General features: G+C 41.4%; 1 protein-coding gene across 1 annotated transcript in view; it reads left to right on the forward strand.

The window, feature by feature from the left end:
* The first annotated feature begins 447 nt into the window (after positions 1-447).
* GABRG3 (gamma-aminobutyric acid type A receptor subunit gamma3) overlaps positions 448-22,920 on the forward strand; it is a 383,085-nt gene continuing 360,612 nt past the window's right edge. Inside the window, exon 1 of the mRNA XM_056862169.1 lies at positions 448-622. Within this exon, the coding sequence (XP_056718147.1) occupies positions 448-622 (175 nt within the window). The remainder of the gene's footprint in view (positions 623-22,920) is intronic.

The following is a 22,920-nucleotide window of genomic DNA, read 5'->3' on the forward strand; positions in this document are numbered from 1 at the left end:
AGAGATTATGTAGTGCTGAGAATGTAATAATTTTTAATGGTCTGAGATAATCAGAAAATATTAAAATATCTGAATTTTTAATATTCCTGCTGAGCAAGAGATGAATCAGTATGTGTTGGAGAAGCCGCATTTGGAGAATGGCTGTGTGTTCTTCCGCCATGAGCTGCTACTGCAAGTTAGAAAATGCTTAAAATCAGGCATTGAATTGTTACAGAAGAAAAGTGGCATTTATCCCCAAATTCATGATCTAGTGAGAGGTAATGATGTGAGACTATGCAATTATTTTCCATTAGAGTGCCCTATTTAGACTTTCATCTGTAGCAGTAAGCATAGCCTTCGAGAAAATATTTTTTTACCAGGAAAAGCAAAGAACTTGGAAGTTTCCTGATGTGTCTACTAAATTTCAGAGGAAGGTGAATTCTGGTTTTATTTGTATAACACTGGAATATGGTTTCCCTCCCCGCAAACTGCAGTTCAAGAAAGGTCGAAGAGGACGACTTTGAAGATGTCACAACAAACCAAAAATGGGTGATGTCTCCAAAAGCACACGACACTGACGTGACACAGTTGTTAAACCAGTTGCTGAGTGAATATGATAAAAAGCTACGACCAGATATTGGAAGTGAGTTTCCTTCTTTTTCATTTTCTACAATGGAGACAAATTGTTCTTATGTATCGTATGATAGAAGATTCTGCTGAAGTTTCTTCTAGAAACCAATGTGTAAGATCTGAGGCTGGCGTCTGATTTTAGGTTTTGGGTCAGACTGACCGAAATCCATACTGAAATCCATACTATGAAGGAACTATTACAAATAAAGTAGGAGTCTAATCCGCAGGATACCTATTTTGCTTCTGTAGACTAACACTGCCCATCAAAAATCAACTAGTAGCTTGGATCCCACCTAGCTTTCTGTGGGCATTGGGGTGTGAGAGAGGGATTTCCCCTTCTGCAGGAGACCTCTAATTCCCTCCCCAAACTATTTCTGGGGGGTTGCTTGTTCTCCAGGAGCAGTATTTCAGTGAGCATTCTGAGCAGGAGGGACACATTGGCAAAAAAACAGCCCCTCCCTTGTACCTGCCGAAATTTAGGGGGGATCCAATCCAATAAATATAATAAAAGGCTGTAAATCTATAGAAAAGCTATTAATGGAACGTACATACTTAGAGGTTAAATACCTCTGATCATAGTATGCTGGAGGCATGCAACAGGCCATAGCTATCTGCATTATACCATGTTTGCTCAAGATTTATTGATCACTAAAAACTGAAATGTAAAGTCTCATTGGTTATAGTTATTATTGTAATAACTAATAGAAAATCTAGCACCATTAATTACTATTGATTTATGTTCTTTATTTTGGCATCTGGTTGTCTGGTTCAAAGAAAATAATGCAACAGACATGAAATCTTTCCAGTCGTCACACTTGGAACGGTCTTGCAACAAAACACATTTTGATAGCTCATTCTTTCCCCTGTATTTCCACCAGTTACTAGTGGCTTTCTTGATTGTGTATGAACATTGGCTCCTGTTTATAGGGAATGTTCTGTCTTCTGGTGCTTTGCAGTTAGTATTTAGGTAGAGTGTGGTTTTTCTCTTCCTTTTTTATGACACTCTTCCTATCAGTAGTTAGAAATAGGTTCAGCTGCCCATCAGGCAGACACAGAAAGGGCAGAACAACTGGGGAGAACAAATGGCGATATTATGTTTGCCCACTAGACGTCAGGAGGCACAGCAGACTTAAGGGAAGGTAGCAAACCAATATCATGTTCGCCAGGTCCCTCTTTGCCACCGGCAGGAGGTTTTTTTGGGAGGAGCCTGAGGAGGATGGGGTTTGGGGAGGGGAGGGACTTCAATGTGATAAGGGTCCAATTGCCAAAGTGGCCATTTTCTCCAGGGGGACTGATCTCTATCGGCTGGAGATCTCCAGCTAATACCTGGAGGTTATTCAAAAAATCACAGCTACTATGGCTATATAACTTTCACGTTATCTAACCTACTTCAAAGTCATATACATCAATTCACACAACAAAACGCTTTTGGTTGATTTCCTGTATTTTGGTTGAATTCCTGATTTCCATGTATGCCTGGAGGGCAATCTAATGTTATTTTTGCGGCAATAGTGCAAAATAATTATATTTTTGTTATCATATCAGAATATGTTTGCAACTCTTGTAATGACTAATACAAATTAGGAAATCAAAATACAAATTAGGAAATCTACCCAAAGCGTTTTGTTGTGTGAATTGATGTATATGACTTAGGTTAGATAATGTGAAAGTTATATAGCCATAGTAGCTGTGATTTTTTGAATAAGCTTGCTTCAAGCAGCTCAGTAATATTTCTTTTATGATACCTGGAGGTTGGCAACCCTATGTTTGTACTTTCCAGATACCTGGCAGCACTGAGACTGGATAGGGAAGGCAGAGGCAAAGGCTTTGCCAGGCATTATCTTCTCAATTATGTGTCCTCTCTAGCCATTAACATTAAGCACAGTGACAGACTGACTTTAACTAAGAGAAAAGGAATAGAGGAACCCCCCTCATGCCACTGAGTTGGCAGATGGATTCGGTGGTACCTCTGCCCCCCAAACACTGCCCTAATGGCTGATGTCCACAGAGCCTGTGCTACACTACTCAGCGATATGATCACTGTGCTGCTGAGAGTATTGTGATAGAGCTGTTAATCTGGCTTTTTCTGTCCTCGGTAATACTACCTATTTTCCAGGAGCACTAACCATTTGCTTCTGCCAGCTTTGAGAAGAACTTTCTTTGCCAATAAAAGGAACTAAGGGATGATCTTTGTGATTTTGGGGCGCTGGGCAAAAGTCCCGAATGAGGCCCTGGAATAACTCCCACCAGGAACCCCCATCTGCCCCCCCTTGCCAGGACCAAGCAAGGGATGAGCCTCATCTCATGTGAAGTGGGTGGGAGCTGTCACTGGAAGTCAGAGCCCCAGATGGAGCAGGGAGAAGCAGCTGCTGCCAAGCTGGCTGCCTGAACTCCAGATGGGTGGGTGTGAGTGGCTGTTGCTGCGAATGTGCAGCCCGAGCCCTGGATGGAAAAGGTGCAAGCAGCAGGAAGCAGCAGCGAATTCCAGTAGCAATGAATGCAGGAAGAAGTGGAACAAAATCAGTGAAATTTCTGAAAATGAAATTGCTTGTGAGCTTTCTAAAGAGATTTGGCTGGCCAATGTTAAAGAGACAGTATTGAATGAAATGAATTTTTGCTTCCACTTTGTTTACAAAATGTATACCCCACCTCATCAGGGCCGCCAAGTAACGGAAGTCTTCTTATTTCCTTAGTTTTCTACTATGGTTTTGGTTTTCGGAGGTTTTGAAATTGTTTGTAAAGCTGAGCATTGCACTTTCCAGCAATAACTTGTCCCTACCACCATGTGCCTTGTCTTTCCCTGCTTGCAATTCCCTGGGCTGTCCAGCATTTAGCATGCTTCAATAAGGAAATATTAATGCCCTATGTTTCATCCTGGCCTCCTTAAATGGCCCCTCCCTTGTCTACTTTGCAAGATGGCAATTGTGTTTGCAGAGCTCATCTTATTTTATGTATGCAAAGCACCTAGGTTCCTAGGCACTACACTGCTGGTGATCATAAGGGCTTGGAGTGTTTTGGAGGGTGAAGGATACTGCAGTACAACTTTTCTCTGTTTCTTTTTGGGCAAGGGAGTCTGTCCAGGAAATCTTGAAATTGAGCTCACGGAATTTCCCCCACTGTTGCAACCCTCTGCCCCATGGCACAGTCAAGGTAGTGTTCTGCTTGCATTACATTTGAGTCATCAGGGAAGCTATTTGTTTTCTGGCCCTTTCAGTCATGCACCTGCTCTCTCATTTTGGCACACATTGATCTGGACTGAGCAAGGTGGCTGTATGTGGATAGATGATCTACTTCTTTAGTGGGAGATTAGACTCGATGGCATTTTGATTCATGCTGACTCTATGAGTTAGGGTAGTATGAGGAGTGGGGTTAAAGATGCCCAGTTGAACGTTATGGTGTTCATTTTAATAATGGGAATATTTGATGGTTGGATTCATGAGCATTGAATCCAAGGTATTTCTTGTCTGGACAGATGAGGGGAAATCCAAAGGATATTTAACAGTATCCTTAAGCAAGGTTGTACCCTTTTAAGTCCACTGAAGTCAGCTTAAAAGATGTAACTCTGCTTAGGATGACATCTTGGCCTTGATCCAACCCTAGTCATTGGTAAACATATCCTTGCTGAGTGAGCTCTGCAAAATTGTGGATGAGATGCACATTTGAATTCATGTCAGAATGCACATCCCGTACCAAGCAGTTCACTGAGATTGACTGTTTCTTCACTCTGAATGCACATCTAAGCTTTGGTCATACTTTGCAAGCCAGAAAGTGATACATGCATACAAGCCTATTTCCATGTGTGGATGTCCATATTGGGAGACAGTTGCTTTGGTATTCATTTGCAAACTGCTTTTCCTTTAAACTGCTTAAAGCAGAGTATAATATCAAAATACAAACATTACATGTTTTGGAGGAAATGAACTCACTGAGTAGAAGGTAGTTGGTTACACTGTAATATTTGATAACACTTTGACCTTAGAAATATTTTGGATGTATGTTAAGAAAATAGATGTAGTTTCTGGGAATTGAACCTGCAGATTCACACCCAAGATGACGGAAAGAGAAACTGTTCTTATTGGGCCTAGGATGGAAGAAGAACAGTTTCAAATGAACTGTCCAAAATGCAAGCCCTGTCTGCTATTTCCAGCTGGGAGAGCATTTTAAATTTGGAACATTTTAATAGTTTCTCCCTTTAATAATCTATTATGAGATTAATTGGGTCAGAATTCACTTGAAAGTAAAAGCAGAGTGCTTCTAAAAATTTCCTTCGAGTGATAGTACTATTACCATGTATTTTTTTCATAAGTGCAGGCTTTTACCCTTTTATTACAGATTAAAGTTATGAGGAATGTTTGAGTAAGATGGTGTATTGCACCTTTCTAGAGCACCACAAAATGCCTTAAATCATCCTTCATATGAGCTATCCTACATCCCCTTGTGGAAAATGAGGAGGCAATGGTCAAAGCTGTTTACATTCTTGCTGACAAAAGGTATGCCACATTTAGCGATCACAGTATTTTCATCATGCCAAATTAAGCAGTTAAAGGAATCAACTTCTGAGCATTTACTGCTAGCCGCTGTCTTCCTGGGCAATCTCATCAATGAATGCCAACTGAGGAAGTACAAAGCAGCACGTAAACACAGAGGCTTCCCAACCAGAATAAAGGTGAAAAACTCCATTTAAAAATAGAAAACTGGAAAATAGCCCCACTGCCTTTAGCGAGGTTATGCCAGCAAAATATCTGGTGTAGCAATGCTGCAGCATGGGGGGCATTACCAGGGTGAAAGGGGTTAGGAAGCTTCCCAAATGCAGCTCCACCCCAAGGTGTGCCCCAGGTACGCCTCCCAGGATGCCGGTGCAGGAAGCTCTGCCGGGACAACACTGGCGGGGAGGCATCACCACAGTCCCAGCACCATGCTGCTGCATTGCTCTCCAGGTCCAGCATAAGTGCAAAGGGGCACTGATTCTGGTGCAGGGTTAAGCTTGCTCCTATAGACATTCACCCCCCCCCTTAAGGATTGCATGTTTATTTCAGCAATGGGTCCTTAGCCTATAGGAATTAGTACAACAGCTACGTAACAACCAATATTGCTGGATCAATGAAGGCTGATCCTACCCTCCTTCATGCTGGGAGTCAGCAGGAACCTCTGCTTCATAGTTTTGATATAGAGCAGAAGTGTCTCATATCTAAGGTTGCAAGAAGAATCTCATACAGTAAAGCTTTAAGGACTTAGGTGCTCTGATATCACAGATAACACAGTGGTGCACATTAGCAGGAACTTGAGCAATGGTTTCAGAACTGACTGGTACACATGGATGGAGAAACTTGACAGCACCATAGAATCAAGAGAGTTGGGAAAATGAAAAACTTGCCAGCTCCAACCACCGGCTGCAAGGCAGGTTCAATCCAAGCCTCAAAATAGGTCTAGGAGAGTGAAAGTATTTGAATTAGTAAAAAAAAAAATCAAAAAAAAATCAACATTAAGTTCACAGATCTCTGATTGTGGCATCGGGAAGTTCAACCTTTTAATGAACAGGTGCATGATGTGCTTTATTTTTCAATAAATGAGTGTGGTGTAGTAGCTAGAATGTTGGACTGGGATCTGGGAGACCCAAGTTCAAATCCTCACTCTGGCAGGGACTTTTGTTGGATGACCATGGGCCAATCACATATTCTCAGCCTAACCTTCCTCACAGGGTTGTTGTGAGGATAAAATGGAGGGGAGGAGAACCACATAAGCTGCTTTATGTCCCCACCGAGGAGAAAGGTGTGAAATAAATGAAGTAAATAAAATAAGCAATTAAATATAAGCAAAGGGTTTTTTAATGCTTTAGTTGTTGGACAATAAGGTGCTTTGTAAATAAGATTAATTTACATTAATCAGCACATTCAAATTTATGCAGATCAAGCTGAGTCAATAATTTGTGTTTAGGCACACCTAGGTTGCAAATATGCCTGCTATAATTCTGCTGTGATATAACAGTAGTGCATCAGAGGGAGCATCATTATCTGCCTGAACTGTGAAACTTCTGCACCATTATTGAGAAGTAGTGTAATTGAAACCAAATGACTGAATTCTCCTCTTTGGGGAGCTGGATTCTTACTTGTGTAATTTAGCTCCAGTACCAAAAACAGTTGGTTGAGTCATTTAATTTGAAATGACTTTCTGTGTAATCCTCAACAAAATTATACCCTTCTAAGTCCATTGAAGTTAAGGGTCTTAGAAGGATGTAACTATATTTAGGATTGCTGTTTGTTAGTGCATTTCAAAGTAAAACAATAGTTAACATCACCTCTTTATTAATATTCCATGCCAGAAGATGTTTAAGTGATAGTCTTCAAATTCTAACAATAACTTGGTCCACAGCCAGCACCTAAATCTGCAACAAATTTCAGAAATGATATTTCATTGTATCCCTTACACCCTGTCCTCTGATCGCTAACTTTGGAAATAAATCATCTCACCTACACAAACCCTGAATGGGCAGTGAAATTACATCTGGATTCTACAGAGGACAATGTAATGATAGGGAGAGTTTCCATAAGATTAGCTCTGGCCACACATTTTCTCCCAACACTGAAAGATCATCCGTTAGCAAAATAATTCTCATTATCGCTCAGTATGCATTCATAAATCTTAGCTTAGATCAAAGAGTCACATTATTTGACATCTCATATATTCCAAACAGACAAAAAGACCATAAAATTTTAGACTATATTGAGGTCCTTGAATAACTCTAATAAATGGCAAGCGGCAGCGGAGTTTTTGTGACATGCTTATCCTTGAAAGTCCCTGCAGAATGGAAGGAATGAAGGGTAATATTTTCCCATTTTTATTAGCTGAGAAATCCACCGACAAAGGCAACATGGAGAATTACTTTCAGGTGTCAAATCCAGCGATTCTCAGGGGTCTGGCACCAAGGTCACATGGCTAACTCTTACACTTACTTTAAAGTGAAATATTTTCAATTTTAAAACTCCATGAATTAATTAGGGTGCATTCCTGACCTGCGCCAGCGGCCAGAACGAAAGTCGGGTTGGAGGTCGGGAAGGGCCTGCGATGGTGGCAGGCAATTTATGGCATCATGGCACTTTATGCTGGCGTTTGTGGCCCCAACACCGGCAGGAAGGCCCGGATGCCGCTCGCCAGCCACTGCCGTGGCAGTGCCGTCCCCGGACGCCAATGGGGCCTTCCGGCGGTGTCCAAATGCCGGCAAAGGCCGCTGTGGCGTTCCGGGTGGCATTCTGGGCACTGTTCCGGCATCCCGGGAGGTGTTCCTGGGGCATAATGGCACCGGGTTGGATCAGGGCCACCGTTAGTGGCCTCCTAAGCCGTTTCGGCCAGGGAACGCCCCTTTTTTTTGCCTATGAGGGTTGCACGGATTTTTTGCGGGGCCGAAACCTCCTTTGGAGGCAGCGCAGCCGTGTGCAGGCATTCCTAAACCCAGTACAGGCATTCCGCTCAGGAATGCACTGTTAGTATCTAACTTAACCAACATATTTCAAAAACATCTGACCTCAAATAAAACTGAGTCTATGTTATAGATACATGTGGTTTGTTTCAAAAAACATTTCTGTGCTGTCTTTATGTCAGGTTATGACATTCAAGGTGGTTTTCAAATTTATAAAAACCAAATAAATATTAAAATGGGTAATGAACAGTTAAAACAAAAGCAAATGCAAAATATCACACAACCACAAGTTAAATTCCAGTGGCAGCAGCAATTATCCTGCAAGCAGTATCCAGGAAAGGAAAGGGATGCTCCGCCAAATTGGTTCTCTTTATGTGGTTGATTGCTTGAATTAAGAGGTAGATTTCTACTTAAGTGTCTCTGTATATGTAAATTAACTAAAAAAATATAAACCCTTAGAAAATGTCCTGATTGAATATGCTCCAGATGCAATGCAGCATTGAGAGAAGCTGGGTGTCATTAAACAGGAGTGGGAGGTCATGGTCAAACTTTTGAGGGCCAAACTAGATGATATGGCAGCCACAAGTTTTAAGTGTGTCTGCTGCCACCATTTTAGGGAAGATTTTGAGCATTTAAAAGATGCTGTGAGAGCCTGATCCTGATTGGGCCTGCAGCACAGGGGAACCAAGAGATCTTGTTTCCCTCCTCACCTTTACAACTGCTAAAACAGCCCCCCCAAAGGGCTAAGAGAATCCCGGACAGGGAGAATTAGTGGGGTGGAGCAGTTTCCAAATGCTTGCTCTTCCTCATGACTGAAGAACTGTAGTTTCTTCCTATCAAGGAGAGGTGAATGGGGATTTTCACGGTGAAAAAGTAGCAATGATAAGGAATCATCCGTATAATGGATGCATTATACCCATAATATGTACTTTTAGCAGTGTCTGGAATCCCATTCTTTGTTGCTATCTAAATATTGGTTGTGTGTGTTAAGTGCAGTCAAGTCGCTTCTGACTCATGGCAACCCTATGAATATTGGTTGTAGTGTTTGGTTTAACTCACTAGGTGTCAGTATAATACTATTTGCATAGCTAACAGCATCAAGGAAGTACCTACGCTCAAAATACAAACAGAAACAACTTGTCTTTCATTAATTTTCTATGGAACCCAGGGAGAAATTGTTCCAGTTCCTAGGGACAAGATTATACCTTTAAAGTATATTGGGCCACCAGAGCTGGTATTTTTCTAAGTTCATTAAAATCAGCTTCTCCAAAGTTCAAGAAACTAGTTTGACTACATTCATCTTTAGGTTTCCATAAGGCCAAGAATTCCAACAACATGAGCTTACTTTCCCCCTAAGTTCTTGGTACTAGTATTTGTTAGCTAAAATGCTAACTGTTGCTGTATCCCCACTGCACTGGATATGGTATTGTTGCACTATAGCAATCATCCACTTCCTTGGTTGTCTTGTTCACACAGGCAAATACAGCTGTGAATGATTGCTAAAGCACAATGACAGCACAATATTCAACTGTGTGTGGATGCCACCTATTAACAGTTTATTAACTATGGCAAGATTTAAGACAATCAGATTTAAAAGCATATTTGATATCTTCTAATTTAGTAAACCTCCAATCTAATTTCACTGCCCCATCAAGGAGCCCCAGTAGAATACAACTGCTTTTGAACAAGACAAAAATAATTCTAACAGAATGAACAATATTAAATTTAAGAGAGATGAGAACATGACTACTGGGTATGGATGAAATGCCAATAAAAGATTATCATTCTTTTAGACAATTCTTCTAGAAACATCTGCCAAATTGCATTAAATCTCTCTGTCCTTCCATTTGTTATTTAATGGACGAGCCCAGTTACGGACATAGACCGGTAAAATAATATGCTTTGCTCAAAGTGGCTCCCTGCCAATCCAGAACACAGTAGGTTGGGGGAGCTTACAGATTGCATTGATTATATGAGATCCCTGGTTTTCAGGACAAAAGTAAATTAATTCTGTGAATGGCAGTGGTGTAAATTGTCTCAATGACAGGGCTTTTCCAAATCATATAGACAAAAGTCACTAGTGAATTATCACATCTCCAGTACTTATTCATTTTTCAAGGTTCCTGTATTAAAAGGGCCAGTGAATTGAGAATAGAGTTTTTTGTTCCAAGTGCCTAACTCAGGGTCAATTGATGGTGATCTTCCACTCTGATTACATTATACTGAACTGCTGGGAGCTAGCTGAGCAGGAATATAAGGGTGGGGCAGTGCATGCACTGTGACATCACTGCAGGGAAAACTGGAAGTAATGTCACATAGCTCCGGTGGGTTTTTAAAATTTTGCTGTAGCTCCAATCAAGGGTTGCCAGCAGGAGGCTTCCTGCCATGGCGGGCGACCCAGCTACCCGATACTGAACCCAATTATTTCTTAATTAGTACATGTGAGCCTTGAGGCCATCTAAGATAAGTTTACACAAGAATGCAACAGATCAAAAAGCAAAAGGCAAAAACTTTAAAAGGTACATTTTTGGAAGGCGAAGGGTTGTACATCAGCGCCAAACTTCTGGAATGGGTATAATTGTAGCTGATTTTACTGCAGTGTTTCTGCTGTGTGGGTTTATAGTCTGCAAAGGGAATACTGTCAACACTGGGGCTAAGCATCTGAGGCCAAGGGAAAATTCCACAACTAGCCCATAAATCTAACTAGAACAAGATGGAGCTTCTAGATTACAGGAAGACTTCCCTGCCTAATTATCTGGTAACTGGCAATGCAAGTAGTTCTATATTCATATTGAATGCCTGGGTCTTTTAATTACTAGAGATATTAGAGAGATTGTGAGACCTTCAGAGCAATCCTAAACAGAGTTACAACCTTTCAAATCCATTGGATTTTAAAGGGTGTAACTCAGGTTAAGATTGCACTCTTACTCTAGGTAAATTTCAATTACAGTTTCAACAAATTTCAACAAATCCTTAACAAAGTGTTTGTAGGAACTGGAATGTTATTCCTAAACTTATTTATATCTTAAGATGTCTGCCAATTACTGTTCTACAAAAACACTTAGGCAAAAAAGAAAATATCTTGGGGAAAATTTGTATGGGAACCTAATATCAACCCCACACTACATTATAAAATATAGTTCATTCTGAGGAAAGAGATTACCATAATTATTGGAGGGGGGAGGGTAACCAGCCAAAGCCAAACATACCCTGTTAGTTAACCTTGAAAGACTAACTAATCCAAACAAAATTTCAGCTTTTTGCATCTGAACCAACAAGACCACTTCTGGTCATTTTTTCTGGTAGTGTCTACAAAAATATGGATCTACATGGCCAAAGCAAATGAACCTAAGAAGGGTGAAAGTTGGTAAGCTAGATACAGACGACAGAAGAAATTCATAGTTGCTACTCCCACCTGTTTTTCAAACAGCAAGGTTGGGTCCATGAATACTCCCAAGCCCTTCACCTGCTTTTCAAAGGACAACTGTTTGCGATTATGCTTTTAGTAGTTCCTTTTTCAGGAAGTCCTATCATGTTTACTGGATCCAGATAAAAGAATGAGCAGGCCACTTTCATTTTCTAATGTGGATGGCATAGAAAACTCTTTTTCTAAAGAGGAGAGCATAGAAATCCCCATACAGAGGATGGAAGCACCTATATGATTACCCAGGAGGAACAAAACCCAGAGGCCAGCCAACTCTCTTGAAATCCTGTCATGGAATGTGGCTGGCTGGAACCACTGTTTATCCAGTGGTGTGGATATCCCTTTTCATCATAGTAAATCCGATTGTATAGCAGTGCAGGAAACCTGGACAGCTGCAGAGTTAATCCTAGATGGTTTTTATTCCTTTAAGGTGGGTCTTTACCTGGGAAAGGGAAGGGGAGAATGAAGGGGGGTTTAGGTATACTCACATCAACAGCAATTAAGGTTAAATGTTTCAAACCTCCTTCTTTAGATAATTTGGCCTTGACGGTCCTTCTGATTTGGCATGGTTTTAATATGATTATTGTTAACCTCTATTTCCCTCCTATGTCTAGGAAATCAGTTATTGAATGCAATTGGGCCCCATAGGATCTCTATATCACAGCTTTGTCTACAAATTACCCACAGGCTGTTATTATATATAATATACAAGGAACCTGCTCAACAAATTTTAATGCCCATATGGGCTTCTATGATGAGACCAAGGAAGCTAAACATAAGATAGATTTGATAGACCCAGAAGATGAATTAAGAAATTTTCCATACAGCCGAGTTTTCAAAGATATGCTCGAGCATGTTTAGCAAAACTTGCATTTAAGCTAAATCTTTACATCTTCAATGGCTTAAAATATGAAGACTACCCTGGGGAATTTACTTATATGGCAGACTCTCAAGCTAGCACCCTCGATTATATGCTGGCATGCCCCTAGTTATTGCTCCTGGTAAATCATTTTCAAACCTTGCCTTACCTGGAGGGAGACCATTTTCCCTTGTGTTTACAGGCTGCAGTACTTTTAAGGCATGTTCGTCTCAGAGCTCATTATCCAACGGCTGTGCTATCATCTGACCAAATGGATAAACGCATAAGATGAACAAGTGATCTTCCCTGTAAACTAAAAGGCCTTTTATCTGCAGAAGATGTACACTTTTATTGTTCAGCTTTTTAAAATCCATCGTCAGATCAAGACTCATTGACAATATATGGGAATTTTATCTAGAGGTTGAGACCTATGTTATATGAACCCTTGCCAGCCAAGGCGAGCACCAATATCTAAATCCAAACCTTGGTTTGATGGAGAGTGTTTTGAGGCAAAAAAAACAAGCATATTGCAGGTATACCAAAGTGCAGGACAATCAGATTCTAGAGGCCCAGCAATCCATTCTTTTGCATAAAAAGACCTATAAACATCTAATTATCCAAAAGAAAATGGAACACACTAGGGAGTCTTGGCAGCTATTGATTAAAGCAGCCAAGGATAAAAATACATCTTTATTCTGGAGGATGGTCGAGGGACATAATTTTAAGGAGAGTTTGCCTCTAGACTCCTTTGTTGCTCCCAATAGGTGGGTTGCCTTTTTCCAGAGTTTTTATGAGGATGTACAACCTCAGACACCACTCAGTCTAGACCTGTTGAACATTCCACCTTGGCCACCAGTCCCTTTAACTGAGGTTAAATCACTTATTAACCAGCTTAAACGGGACAAAGCCCCAGGTTATGATGGTATCCCACCAGAGTTTATTAAGGATATAGACCAGTGGGCTCCTTTCTTATCGGCCTTGTTTACTTATATAGACATCACAGGGTGAATAGCCAGGTATTGGGGGCTGGCAGTGGCTGTGCCTATTTACAAAAAAGGCATCAGAGACGATCCTTCTAATTACAGGCCAATTAGTATCCTAAATATTATCAGTAAAATATACAAGGCACCTGCTCAACAAATTTGCCCACTGGCTTGAACAAGGGGATATTCTGGCAATAGAACAGGCAGGATTCAGGAAAGGGAGACCAATGACAGATCTTTGCCTTATTTTGTAGCATTTAGTAGAAAAATACCATACAAATGGACAGTTTTCATTATGTGCAGCATTTATTGATTTTAAGGCAGCTTTTGATTCAGTTTCCACACCCTTACTCTGGGCTAAATTAGAATCTTCAAATATAGACAGAAGGCTCCTAGTTTTGGAATGAGCCCTACACGAACAGACAGCGCTAAGAGTTAGATGTAATAGGAGATGTCATGTTACTGATCCCGTAAATACCTTTAGAGAAGTCAGACAGGGATGTAGAGCTGTGCATTCAGTAAAACCCAAACCAAAAAACCCTGAAAAAAAGCAATTTCAATTAATTTTGGGTTTGAGTTTACTGAATTCCAAAACCGGGGGGGGGGGGGGGGGAAGCCAAATTGGCCATTCCCGAAAAAAACCCGGGTGATTTTCTGGCTTTTTTGGGTTCTCCCCAGGCTTTGCAAAGCTCCTGAGGGGGCGTTTTTTGAGGTAAAGCCCCCAAACTTGCAGGGTAGCTTGCAGAGACTCTCCTTGCAAGAACTCCCAAGTTTGGTGAAGATTGGGTCAGGGGGTCTGAAGTTATGGGGTCTGGAAGAGGTTGCCTCCTCCCACCTGGGTACATATATTCAGTATTGAGTGCATATGGGGCAACATGGGGCAAATAATGCCCCACTGAGCTGCTTTGGTTCTTTAAAGCTGCATGGGGGGAGCAGGATCTCCTCCTCTTCCCCACCATGTTCTCAAGCAGAATTGGGCCTCTCTTGCTTGTAAAAAGGCAATTCACCATGTTCTTGTATGACTTCAGGGAATGTGAGTTGAGTCAAGGGACACAGACCAGACTTTTAAAAGTCATAACATCTACTTTGAGGCTAAGAATCTGAGTTATAAATCATGAACTCTCTGGTTTGAATGTTGCCTCTACCATTAAATTCCTGTGGCTTTAGGGCAGATACTCTCTATGACAAGCCTTTTCTGCTAACTGAAGGGACCCACACAGCCTCCTATGATTTTGGGGGATCTAGGTTTGTTTTAAACTATAAACCTTCCCCTCGGTTACCAGGTGTTGTAAAGGCAGTGAGTGTATAGGCTTTGGGTTTACTACCGTGAGGTAAGTTTTGTGATGCACAAGGAGATTATAGAGATCACCAAGGCAGGATTAGTATATCAACAACCAAGAAGATTTATTTGCTTACAGGTTGGTTTCAAGGAGCAGATCAACAGCACAGGTCCCTGGGTAGACAAAGGGGAAACCTGGCTCAGGCACATAAATTTAAATTAGTTATGGATTCAGGGAATAGTTAGAATGTTCTTTAATGCTTTTGACACAAATAGGTTTCGCTGGCTAGTTATTAGGCCGGATCCTCACACACCCACAGGATTCTACCCACACCAGTCTGTCCTTTCCCAAGAGTCAAACTAAATTGTACAAGGTCTGCTCATTACCAGAGACAGGCGTAACAACTGGGTGCTCTATCTCTCCCAGAGATAGAGCTAAACCACTCTAGCACACTCCCATGCAAAGCTAGCCTTCTGCTTTTTTTTTGCTGAGCCAGACCCGAGCTATCCCTGCTCTTTCCTTGAGGCAGACCTGAATTAACTCCCTCCTGTGCTTCCCTCCATCTCCCTTCTCAAAGGCGATAGAATGCTAGACCAGCACTCCCATAGGCTCAGCGGAGGGGCTGTTTTTTCCCTTCAGGGGCGGGACAACCTCCTGTCTGTCAAACTCTCTTACTGCCCCATAGGAATAATAAGTAGGGTTGCCAACCTCCAGGTGCTAGCTGGAATTCTCCTGCTATTACAACTGATCGCCGGCTGATCGAGATCAGTTCACCTGGAGAAAATGGCCGCTTTGGCAATTGGTCTCCATGGCATTGAAGTCCCTCCCCTACCCAAACCCCGCCCTCCTCAAGCTCCTCCTCAAAATCCTCCAGCCTGTTGTGAAGAGGGACCTGGCAACCCTAATAATAATAATACTCACCTACTTTATAGGGTTATTACACGGATTACAATGAGTAGGATCCAAAGGTGCTGTTTCACCATCATAATGGTGCTTATGTTAACAGAATCCTCTTTCCCACTGTAGACCTCTACTTTGCCCCACTATAGTTGCTAAGCATCATTTGATCAACAGGACCAGACTTTGGGAGGGGCACAGGGAGCAGCAGCAGGAGAGGGAGGCAGAGATGTTCTGTTCTGTCAGTGTAATTCTCTTGGCAGTGCTTTGGACCTAACAAAATGTGTTTGAAGCACTTTGAACACTTGGCAGGACTATGCCAATACTGAGTATTAGTACTATCCTCAGTTTGGGGGGTTCCTGATTTGTCTTCACTGTAAACATTTCTGTTTCCAAAATTCAAGTTTCTTAAAGCAGAGCTAATGGGCATTGCGATATTAGAAAAAAATGGGAAGTGGGGAGATTGTATTTACGGCAGCTGTTCGAGCTGCATTTGGAGCTGGCTATATCAGTTTCGCTTTTGTGCCTGTGCACCAGCAACTCTTTCCCTGAATGCTAAGGCAGAAGCAAGGGAGAGACTATTACCTACCTGGATCACAGCTGTTTGCTGCACTGAGCTAATGGAGATACAGGCTTCTGGGCCCTTAGTTATATCTTTGTGCAAGCGGCTTGTGAAAGGTACAAGTAGGGTTGCCAGGTCCCTCTTCGCCACAGCCGGGAGGTTTTGGGAGCGGAGCCTGAGGAGGGTGGGGTTTGGGGAGAAGAGGGACTTCAATGCCATAGAGTCCAATGGCCAAAGTGGCCATTTTCTCCAGGTGAACTGATCTCTATCGGCTAGAGATCAGTTGAAATAGCAGGAGATCTCCAGCTACTGCCTGGAGGCTGGCAACCCTAGATACAAGTGGAGTATCTGTATTTGTGGCAGCTATTCTAGCGGCATTTGGAATCAGCTACATTGGGCTCAGCTCATGCCTGTGCACCGGTGACTCATTCCCTGACCGGTTAGGTAGAGGCAACGAAGAGACTATTACCCACCTGGACCTCAGATGTTTGCTGCAGCAAGCCAATGGAGAGATGGGTGTCTAGGTGCTAAGTTATATACTTGTGTGAGTGGCCTGCTGCTACTCTGTGAACATATGCTGTGGGAGTCGCTGTAAGGATCCCACCAGAAGGGCAAGGGCCACCTGACATGTCCCTCAGGCCTTGACCTGACACGCTGTTGAATTTTTCTCCCACTTAAGTTATTAGTACCAGAATAGTTATATTGGTACAGGATAGAAAATACCTTTAGTAGAGATCACAAATATCAGGAATATTGTGCATAATGCATTCAGTATTTGGTAAGATAACTTTATATATTAGTGATAGTTAATAGGTGCTTGTAGGTAAGTGTGTAAATAAGATGCAATTTTTTAAACAAATTCCTTGACGGGGGAGTTTTATCTCCAGAAGCTTCTACCCTTTCTCTGAACGGTATGAGAGAACCTCTGGTAAGTGAACTTAAGAACTTTGAAGTAGCAATTACCCAGATTTTTGAAAGGAAATTACAATTCTTAGTTAAAAGATTAGAAATTAATGAAAAAAAGACAGAAGAGATACTCACAAATTTGTGAGGCGTGAAAGATCAACAGATAGAAATCAATCAGCTTAAGTCAAAAATTGAGATGCTCTACTCTAAATGCATGATTAATGAGGCAATCTCACATAGAAATGATGATTAACATTTTAGAATTAGAAGAAAAGATAGAGGAATTATACAATAAACTGAGGAAGGGTTCATTAAAATTAGGAGGGATTAAGGAACATAAAGAATGCGACAATCTTGTAGCCTATTTAGAAAATGTATTCTCAGGCATACTTGGATCTGATTTTCCAGAAGGTGTTAGGATTGGGGGAGCATATAGAATCAAATCAAAGGTAGCCTGTAGCAGACAATTTTGTTGTGACATAATTGTCTCTTTTGAATTATTGTCAATTAAACACTTTATAGTAAATTAAAGGAAGAACCTTTAATAATAAGAGATGAAACAATTCATATATTTTCAGATTTCCCCTCACACACTTCAAAAAAAGATGCAGTTTGATGTTCTTAATCGATAGATTAAGAAATAATTGTACTGCATATAGGTGGGGATTTCAATTTAGACCTTCTTTTAAGTTGAAAGGTTATGAAGTAGCAAGAGAGGTATGGGAGTGTGTGTTGTCTTCAGGGTCAATATTCTTAGTTTGTCTGAATTTCAGAGCGATCTTATGTAAAATGATTCATCAGCTTTACTTCACCTCAAAACTATAGCTAAAATAAATGCAGTCAAGAGTTGATCAATCATGGGAGGCCAGCAAGAGGCTGGGGAGTCCAGTGATCAGACGGCGCGGGAGGTATGGCAGTGGGAGCAGGTTCTACAGGGGAAAGAGTTGGAGATATGGACATGCTTGGACTCTTTCCAACCTGGGTACCATCCCGAAATATGGTGGTAGCAGGATGAGGAAAAACCCATCCTTGACACTGATGCTGTGCAAAGCCAGGTCCATCATCAATAAGACCACTGCCCTGCAGGGCCACATTGCAGCACAAAGAGTTGACCTGGCTTGCATGACCAAGACATGGGTTAGAGTGTGTGAAACAGTTGCCCTGAAAGAACTGGCTTCCCCAGGTGTCTCAGTCCTCCATCAGTCCTGGACAAAGGAGGGGGGGTGGCGATACTCATCTGGGAGGCTCTCCCCTTCAAGGCCCTAGCTCCCCTGGAGATCCCAAGCATTGAATGTGTTGGCCTTGTGTGGGGCACCGAGGAGAATGTGACTAACTGGGTGGTGTACCAGACACCTAATGCACCAGCAGATACACTGCCAAACTTGTTAGAGGCAGTTGAAGTCTGGGCTTCGGAATTTCCCAGACTGATTGTCTTGGGGGACTTCAACTTCCATGCGGACACTGCCTCATCTTCACAGGCTTTGACCTAGTGTCTTCCATGGTGGCACTGGGGGTTCTCCCAATTTGTATTGGGTCCCATACACCAAGCGGGACACATGCTTGATTTGATGTTTGGGTTAGGAGTAGATGTGGATCTGATATCTAATGTAGCAGTGACATGGTCAGACCACTTAGCCCTGAAGGCCCAGAATGATATCCCACCTCCTCCCTGTTTGGGGGGTGAGCAGATTTATGCTCGCCCATGGAAACTCATGGATTCAACTGGAGTGTTCTAACTGATCTGATTCCCCCTGACAGTTCCTTAGATGAGCTGGTGGAAGATTGGCATGGCTGACTTTCCAAAGCCATCAATGGGATGGCACCATGGCACCCTCTTCAACCCCATCTCAACCAAGCTCTGTGGTATACTGTGGAGCTCTGGGCTAAGAAATGGGAGCTTGGATGGCTAAAGCAAGTTTGGCATCAAACTCATGACGAAGCTGCAAGAGCATCTTCTAGGACTCTAATGAAAGCCTATGAGGTGGCAATAAAGGCTGCAAACAGGAATTACTATTCTTATTCTGTTGCATCCACTAGTGCTTGCCAAGGATAATTGTTCAGGATAATTAGGTCATTAGCATCCCTAACAGAAGGATAGGTCAGTTTCCAGTGTGCGAAAAGTCAGACGCTTTCAGATTCAGTTCTGTGCTGGGGAGTTACATTTTATTTTATTTTATCTTCATTCAGTTCTAGGTTATTTCATCTAGGGGTTTTTCTAGGTTTTATTTTCCGATTTTGTTATTTTAAGTTGGTTTTATCCTTTTTAATTGGCTGCTATTTTTAATTACAATATACCTACCAGACCACTTGCTATCTCTCTCCCACTCCCTGTAGGGGAGTGTCAGCCTGTTTAAAGAGCTTTGTTGCTCATTAGGTTTTTGCTAGGATTGTTAGGATTGATCTCATTGAAACAGGAGATTGTGGGGGGAGGTATTTAGTATTGGTCTAAGTAGTATTTCATACTCAGGCCCACCCCCAAAATCTCCTGTTATTTCCCAACCTGGAGCCGGCAACCCTAATGAAAGAGTATGACAAAAGAAAGCAGTGGCCTCATATTTTTTTTGCCATTTTGACCACACTGGCTGCTTGTGACCGGCCTCTTTTACCAGCAGCCTTCTTGCTTCATATTTCTGCCTCTGTCATGCACCAGTTTGTGAAGGGGGCCTGGAATTGCTCTATTCCCACAAAGACCCCAACCACTGAATGTGGGACATGGGCAAGGTGAATCGCTTTCAGGCCATGGCATTCAGCAGGATTGGATAGGATTGTCTGTAATGTTTTACATGGTTTGGTGAACACAAATACATTCATCAGCTTGTTGCCGTTTTAGATGAAACCTCTAATTGGAAAACCAGGGGAAAAGAGGAATTCATCAGGCACCTTTCCTTCATTCCCCATGGCTTTCAATTAAACAGAATTGTTATATCAAAGTCCTAGTCATCTTTATATAATCTGCTAAATGCTGTGTAAAATAATGTCAATTGGAAAATGTAATACTGCCAAATCCAGAGGGGCTTCTGAAAGTTTGTACCGGCCTAAATGGAGGATGCATTTATTCCTGTCATTTATTCCACTGAGATATGTTTTGCTGAGTGGAAATTGTCAGGAGTATGCCTGCATTCCAAATAACCAGGGGTAAACTTAATTCATGTTTTCATTAGTTTTGTCAATGGCCTTCTTAATTAACACCAAGATGACTGGATATGAGAAGGTATGTGACAGACAACTAGATAGCTTTCCCTATTTGTCATTTGGTACTACCAGATGTCAGCCTGGCAGTGTTGAAATTTGGATACAGTTTCTCTGTTCTTTTATGGAACCACCCTGTGTTTGAGAACAGTTTCAAACAAGGTGATTTGAGAAGCCCGATAACATCCCTTGACAAGCTTTAATCATTCTTCTACCTATGATATACATCTAATTCCATGGTTGCTGACAGCGCTTTTGAACTATTTTTGTCTGATCCATCTGGGTATCCATTTGCAAGCTGCCTGTCAGATTTTACTGAGCTGGTATGAACTGTCTGCTTCCTGCTCAGGCAACAGGACTGAACAGTCATTATTGGTATGTAACAGAATCCATTTGCGCCTTAGCAGATCCAGATAAGGCATCAATATATGCATTTCACTTATGCTTATAGTTGCTTATAGTTTTCACTTACGCTTATAGTTTTAACATGGTCCTTCTAGCTGTCTCTCTGATATCAGTTTGATCTGCAGCCCATTATCAGTTGATATTTAGCTTCACGGCATGAAAAGCTTCAACTGCCCAATTTCACCTCTATTTAAGGGTCAGGAATCCCCCACCCAGTTAGCAACCTTAGTTATATTGCCCCACTATAATAGATACATTGAATTGCCCATCTGTCTCTTTTCTTTTCTTTTCTTTTTCACTTTAGTTTTAAGGGGAGTTTCAGAGGTTCACTGAGTATGGAAATAATTTTGAGACTAATCTGTTACCTTTATCACACTATATTCTGTGTCCAGCAGAGTCCAACAATGTAATATTGGGAAGTCACACCAGCAAAGCAAGGGTATAACTTTGCTTTATTTGAGTCACAGAATAGCATGCCTGAGCAAGCCATTCTTCTTAAAGAAAACATGCACACACACATACACACAAGCCCCACCTTCCTACAGGAGGATGCCTAGTTGGACTTCTAAACAAAAGTCTCTGCCACTTGACCACTGGGTAACCACTAACATGACCGCATATTACAAATAATATACTGTAGTGTATTGGCTCTCCTGGCTTGCCATACTAGTAGGTACTGGAATTCAGCCTTTTAGCAAGAGGAGTTTCACTTTCCTACTCAGTTTGGCTCTTGCTAGCAACCTGTTTAGTCCATGGTTTCCCATATTGTTCCTAATAGGTAAAATTATCTGTTAGTTATGTGCCTTCTATGTGGCATTGTCTTCATGATAACAAGCACATACTGTTTAGGGTTGCCATATGCCAGTTCCCCAAATCTGGGTGGCCTAATTTGCATATTATGCAAATTATGCCAATCAGTCGTATTAATAGTAGCTTCGAAAAACTAGTATCAAACTTTGAATATGTGAAATAGTAATAATGGAAATTGATTCTCTAAACATGTTTTGAGTGCATTCTTCACCAATAAACAGTAAGCATGTCACTACCAGCCTGGCAGTAGGTATCGAGGATTACAGTATGCTTTGGTCTTGGCACCATTTATATACTTAGTGCATGCTGATCTCTGAAAGTAAAGGCAACAAAAGACTGGTTTAAAATACTTTAATGGTGCCAGTTGCCACACAGAAATATTCCTCCCACAGGCAGAACTCAAGAATATCCAATTCTTCACAGGAATACTTAAAAAAAAATTTGTACACTCATTCTGAAGCTTTCAGTATGCCAAAAATATCCCCCCAAAACCCAGATTAATTGTCACTCAATCTTTCTATTTTCTGAACATGCCAGGTAGACACAGTGATGAAAAACAGCATGCTTATCCTTAAGTAGATTACAAGATTTTCTAGATTAACCTTCTTGACTAGTTCCTTCATTGACCTGTTGTCTTTTCGGTACCAGTCATATTTGGTTGAGGATGACACATCTTGTAGTATTGCTGACATTTTAATAATATAATCTATAACCCACCTTAAATTACAAATACATTTGATGCATTAGGGAAAAAAGCCTTTACAGACCAATCTGTAAGTAAGTAAATTCTACTGAATTCAAAGTGACTTATTGCCAAGTACATGTGCAATGAATTGCAGTCTAAATTCTATATACTAATAACTATGAATATGCATTACATAATCCCTATAATAGAAGAACATGATTCAAAAAATTTGGTCAAGAAAATATTATATTAAAATGTATATTTGTTTCATGGGGGGGATCATATCCCCTGTTCGATTCATTGCCTTCATCATTTTGGCCAATAGATGAAACCTCCTTGTACTACTATAAACTGGATTTATGATTTCTTGCAAAGGGCAGATTTAATGTGCCTCCCTCTTTTAATCTAGTCATTTAAATACATACACATATCTACTGGTGAATCCTTCCATTGGCTACAAGCAAAGGGGGGACTGGCTGCTTTGCTACCCCATCTATGTCCAATACCAGTTGATACTCTAGTCACTGGCAGTAAAAACCTCTGGTTTTATATATATAGAAACATAGAGCTGTAAATGAAGCCAAGGATCACGTAGGCCAACCCTTCACAATGCAGGAAATTGACAGCTACCTGTCCCCCCACACTCCCCCAGTGAACGCAGCTCTATGCCCAGCAGAAGGCAAAACAAAACAAAACAAAAAACAACCTTCAGGATCTCTGGGCCAATCTGGAGGAAAATTCCTTCCTGACCCCAAAGTGGTGATCAGTATTACTTTGACATATAACAAAGGGACACCAGAGCTGAGCACTGGCTCGTCCCTTCCTGTCCACCCTCTCATGATCTGCCTAAATTCATAGTGAGTCATAGAATCAACATTGCTATCAGATGGCCATCTA

The sequence above is a fragment of the Euleptes europaea genome, chromosome 16, assembly GCF_029931775.1.
Source record: "Euleptes europaea isolate rEulEur1 chromosome 16, rEulEur1.hap1, whole genome shotgun sequence".
NCBI lineage: Eukaryota > Metazoa > Chordata > Lepidosauria > Squamata > Sphaerodactylidae > Euleptes > Euleptes europaea.